Raw genomic sequence first — 5,520 nt, 5'->3', positions numbered from 1 at the left:
TAAAGAAATTACACAAAAAACGAGAATTTTTAAATAGTTAATTTGATACTAATAATGATATATTTATTTTCAAAATTTTATAATATCTTCAAATTTATATTTCCTTCAAAAATAAAAACATTATCTTTTTCTCAAACCCACATAAACACCACATTATAACATCTACAAAGACGGAATAAAACAAAACACTAAAATCGAGATATATCTCGTTACATCGCGCAAGTATCTTCTTAGTAATTGAAAGAAGAATGCATCACATAACGGAAAGTGGGTCCTCTTCTCGACCTATTTCCGTATTTTGGACCCAGTTATAAATCGGCCACAACACCACCATTACAACTTTGTTTAAAGCTTGGATACGATCAAAAATCGACTTAAATGAGTGTTTTATATATAATTTAATCATCCATTTCTATCTTCTAACTTAAATGAGTGCTGTGGATTTGGGCAGCGGGAAGGAGATCGCCGGAGGGGGAACATTAGTGTCCATCATTAGGATCCTTGTTCACATGGATAGGCATGGCAACGGGGTGGGGATGGGGCAGGTTTTTTAATCCCCGGCCCCGGTTTGTAGTAACGTTTCCCGGCCCAGGCCCCGGTCCCCGGCGGGTACGAGGATTATTATCCCGTCCCCGGTCAAATCTCTAGCAATCCCCGGTCAAACCCCATAAATAGTATCATTTAGTTTGATTCTACCGGAGATCCCTGGCCCCGGTTTGAGTAACTGTAACGCCCCAACCCACACATTGCATGTAATACATATTTCATACAAAGGAAATACATAATATCATTCCATTCGGGTCCCTTAGTACAAGAATCTAACATGACCAGATACAAGGTCCAAAAATTCAAAATACATTTCTTGTACTGATTAATCAAAACAGATCTTCAAGCAGAAGCGCATAAAGGAAAATATTACACCTTCCCCTTCCCCTTACTGTTTGAACCTCCTGCAACACATAATTTAAATCACAAAACAAGGGTTAGACCGAAAGGTCTAGTGAGATACCCTATTTATGTTATTGCATGGTGAAAAATCACCAAAACCTTTAGGGAAAAATATCATTTCATATATATAACAAATATATGAATAAATAGAAACGTCATACCGAATCTTTTCCATTATCAAGCAAAGCGTTCTGCTTATTCAATTCCCAAAACTCTGAACCAATCAAGTTCCACATAATGCCACTTTTAAACCTTTTCTTAACCAAACAAGGTTATTTAAAGCTTCAAGCCAAACCTAATATTTTCTCCTCAATAACATCCAAACTATGATTTCCAATAAGAACCTTGATCMTAAATCTTTAAGTCACAAAGAAATAAAGACTCCGGACCACGGTAATCTTAAAGGATATAATAGAATGAGTTATATCATACAACACACATGCAATTGCCACCCTTATATCCCATGGTACACCTCTCCTTGATATGCCACCCTTATCCCATGGTACACCTCTCCTTGATATGCCACCCTTATCCCATGATACACCTCTTCTTGATATGTCACCCTTATTTCCTCATCAAAACTTTTCATAAAACAATTCCAAATAGACCGCAGCCATTAGAATTATTATTAATCCAAAATTATTTATTTCAAAACTTCCTTTTTATGATAAAATAACATTTTCATCAAAAATACAACATTACATCAAATCCGGTCAATCTTGACTTAGCCAAATCTCTATTTGATAGGGCTTCTTCCTATACCTATGAATTCCATTGGACCCAGAAATTGGTAAAGCGGTCATACTTCCTTCACCTCCAAGTGTGCCTGTTCCCCCCTTCTTGAATAAAAATTAATAGAATATGATAAAATATAAGAAAATAGTCGGACTTTAAATCCGGTCAACTATCCAGACAACACAGCCTAAGTTTTGTCCGATTTAACACTTGAACAAATTTCAACTTTGTCCGGATAACAAATCCGGTCAATACTCCGCATTAAGCTTGAACGATTTATCACTTAGAATATAAACCATCTTTGTCCGGATAACATGTCCGGTCAATACCCCGCTCTTTACTTAGCCGATTTAAAGTAATCCGGCCACTATTTGGTCGTATTCTTACTTCTCAGTTTAAAAAGAAAACTTTTCTTACCAATCATAACCCGATCAATACTTAACCGATTTAAAACAATCCGGACAATACATCGATTAACCTTTGTCCGATTTAAAATAGTCCGGACAACACATCGTCCATCCTTTGTCCGATTTAAAGTAATTCGGTCAAACCTTGTCCGCTTTAATATCCGGATAAACACTTAGAGCAAAAAGACTGATTTCTATCAAATTCAAATAAAATTTATATGAAACTATTAATAATCTTTATACAAAAGAGTTTTAGAAACTACTCACCTTATGAAATCAGATGAGATTCAATCTTCTTGAAATCAAGCACTTGCAATTCGGTCAACCTCACTTTAAACTTTTACATACATCTTCAAAAATGGCCAGGAAAAGAGATATGAGGGTCTCACCCTCATATTTATACTTTCTAAATAAGGTAAGGCGGCTAAACCGCCCTTACCATACATGCATGCATATACTCATACCCATGACCTCCATATATATATATATATGCACAAAATTTCACATACCAGCATGATCAAATATATCAATTTATCATGCTATCACGTAATCATTTAATCAGATAATCACATAATAATTACCTTGGGTGATGACCAGAATCCGGTTATCACAGTAACATCCCCCATCCGCGGTTTGAATCTACCAGGGATCCCCGGCCCCGGGACCTGTTTTAGCAGGGAATCCCCGTCCCCATTCGGGTCGGGTGAACCAAGTTCCAACGGGTCGGAACAAATCACCATCCCTACACATGGAGAGATTCAGCAATCAGGTCATATTCAGACAATTGAATTCCCTAAGATAGACATTGAGCTATCTTAAGTTTAATACTAACGTTTAGTGTTTTTTCTCTTGATAGAAGGGGCCACTTCTCTCTATATAAGAAAAAGCATGTTCTTATTTAACTATGAAATATATTATGTCAAAGAAAACTATGAAAAATATATGTAATATTATTTTTCCAGAAAATTTAAAGTTAGAATTATATTGCCAAAATAATGTTTTATTTTGTAATCTAATAAAAAAACCGCAATTTAATTAAAAAAAAAGAGTTTATTTGCTTTAAAATAATATCAATAAAAAAAATTGTACATTTTTATTTATAAAATCCCAATAAATACGAAAGCCGGCACTACCCAATTAGAATAAGTCTCTCTCGCCCCCTTCTATAAAAAGTCAACGGTCAAAACCATGGCTTCCCCGATGCTCACTGGTCTTCCAACCCCCTTCTCCATTGATCCACCTCTCTCCTTCCGCTCGATAATTACAGTTTCAGTTATGGAATCGCTGCCGGAAAATGCCACCGACGGCTTCGATCGGCTGCCGGACCCGATCATTCTCACAATTTTCAACAATATATCCGACATCAAAACCCTAATCCGATGCCGAGCTGTATCACGCCGGTTCAACTCGCTTGTACCTCAATCGGACTCCCTCCTCCTCCGAGTTGACCGAGTAATCTCCTCAGCTGACTCCGACGACGACGGCGACACCTCTTCCGTCATTGGTTTCATCAAATCCATTGTCAAGTCAATCCAGGACCTAATATCTCCTCCTACAGGTCATACGCTGCAAAGCACTAGCAGTCCTCATCAATCGCAGAACTCTCCGGCGATGATCCTACGTGGATTTGAGAGGATTAAAGAGCTTGAGATCGAGTTGCCGACGGGGGATCTGAGGTTGGAGAAACGAGCGGGGATCAAGTGGAAGGCGGAGTTTGGGAAGACGTTGAAGAGCTGCGTGATCCTAGGGTTTCGTTGTGTTGGAGTAGGGGAATCGGATCTCGGCGGTGGTGGTGGTTTGAAGACGAGGGTCGTGTGGACGATAAGCGCGTTGATTGCGGCTTCAGCGAGGCATTACATGGTGAAGGAAATTGTCAAAGAAAACGTGCACCTGTCGAAGTTGATAGTCAAAGATAGAGAAGGTGAAGGAACGGTAGTTATGAATGAATCAGGGATTAAAGAGTTTAGGGAAGATAAAGCAGAAAATCAAGATGAGGAAGAAGGGCAACATGGTAACGTAAATGGTGGTGGCGTCTGGTGGAGGAGTAATCGGACAAGGGTGCCGGCGGTGTGGATGAGAATGAGGCATGAGGCAAAATTGGAGCTATCCAACGGTGTAACAATGGAAGGTGCGACGTTGGTGGTGGTGAGACCTACTTCAAATGCCATTGGGGTGGCGGGTGCCACCGCAGAGGAAGCTGAGGAGGAGCAGAGGTGGGATGAAGGATTGGTGGCTGCCGGTAGAGGATTTGATGGAATGTACGGGGAGGCCGTGGAGAAACTGATCAAACGACGGAGTTATCTCCTTGAAATGAATTCCTTTTAATTCCAGCGGTCAGTTTCTCAGTTTCCTTAGTATTTCTTGTTCTTCAATTTCTCCTAATGTTTCTTCTATTATGCATATAGAGTTAATCCTTTTTGGTTTTCTTATGCTGCTAATGTAAATTAATAAATTCTTGCTGATAGAATCAATGAATTGTATGCTTCAGATTAATAGTTCATTGTGCATTTTGCATCATTTGGTACAAATACGAATGTTTCTTGCCTTGGTAGGACACATTTGATAAGGGATATTGGGTTTGGTATAGGGGTAGACACTACAACGTGGTCAGGACACATTGGAAATACTTGTGATACCAAAGAAAGAAACTATCCATAGACTTGGATGATAGAGCCAAATGCAACCAATGCCATGCAACCAAACCAAATGAACCCAGTAAATCCTACACATAGTAGGGTATATCACTTGCTTTGTGTCGATATACATGATAATCAATCATCAATGTGCTTACGTTTCTTGGATTTTTGCCTCATAATAAAGACCAAACCTTATTTTAGAGCTATTCCAACATAAGATTAAGACCACAACTGTCATCACATTAGGTGGCCATCACTTCGGAACGATGAGTTGCCCAAAAGAATACAATGTGAATGAATAGAGTTTTGTGCAAGAATACAATGTGAATGAATGGAATTTTGTGCATATTGTAGATATCAACTGTATGCAACAATCACCATCTATGTGAATACAAGTTTGCAAATGAGCTTCTTGTGGATGGACTTACCCAAAAAGTGAGAGATTCTTGATGATGCGGGTTGGGGTGGGGGGGTCGGGTGGGTGGGATCAAATATGTGTGGGAAGAATCCAAAGGAAATGCCAGATTTGCTACTAGTGGTAGTGAATGGATATGATTGGGATAGATTGATATAAATATATGTATATATACACGCATCCTTTTCTGCATTGTTTGTAGCTGGCCATGGGGCTTCTATAGCCCACCAGTGTGCAGTGGCTTAATAAGAGTATATCCTTAGCTTTTGGATTTATTTGCATCTTAGGTGCTTCTGTTGTGTTCCCCTCTTACTTGTTTCCATTATTGAAAACGAATAATATTTATAATCATTGTATTTGATATCCACGTGTTAACCCA

At 38.8% G+C, this 5,520-nt stretch overlaps 1 protein-coding gene across 1 annotated transcript; it reads left to right on the top strand.

The window, feature by feature from the left end:
* Positions 1 to 3,284: 3,284 nt before the first annotated feature.
* LOC112514662 (F-box protein At1g78100-like) lies at positions 3,285 to 4,583 on the top strand. The gene has a single exon (XM_025121250.1). The coding sequence runs from the start codon at positions 3,291 to 3,293 to the stop codon at positions 4,413 to 4,415; it is 1,125 nt and encodes a 374-aa protein (XP_024977018.1). The 5' UTR covers positions 3,285 to 3,290; the 3' UTR covers positions 4,416 to 4,583.
* Positions 4,584 to 5,520: the final 937 nt, after the last annotated feature.

This window comes from Cynara cardunculus, assembly GCF_001531365.2.
Source record: "Cynara cardunculus var. scolymus isolate 2C chromosome LG 6, CcrdV1, whole genome shotgun sequence".
Classification (NCBI taxonomy): Eukaryota; Viridiplantae; Streptophyta; class Magnoliopsida; order Asterales; family Asteraceae; genus Cynara; species Cynara cardunculus.
Note: the sequence above shows the minus strand (reverse complement) of the source record. Positions and strands in the feature narration are given on the sequence as shown.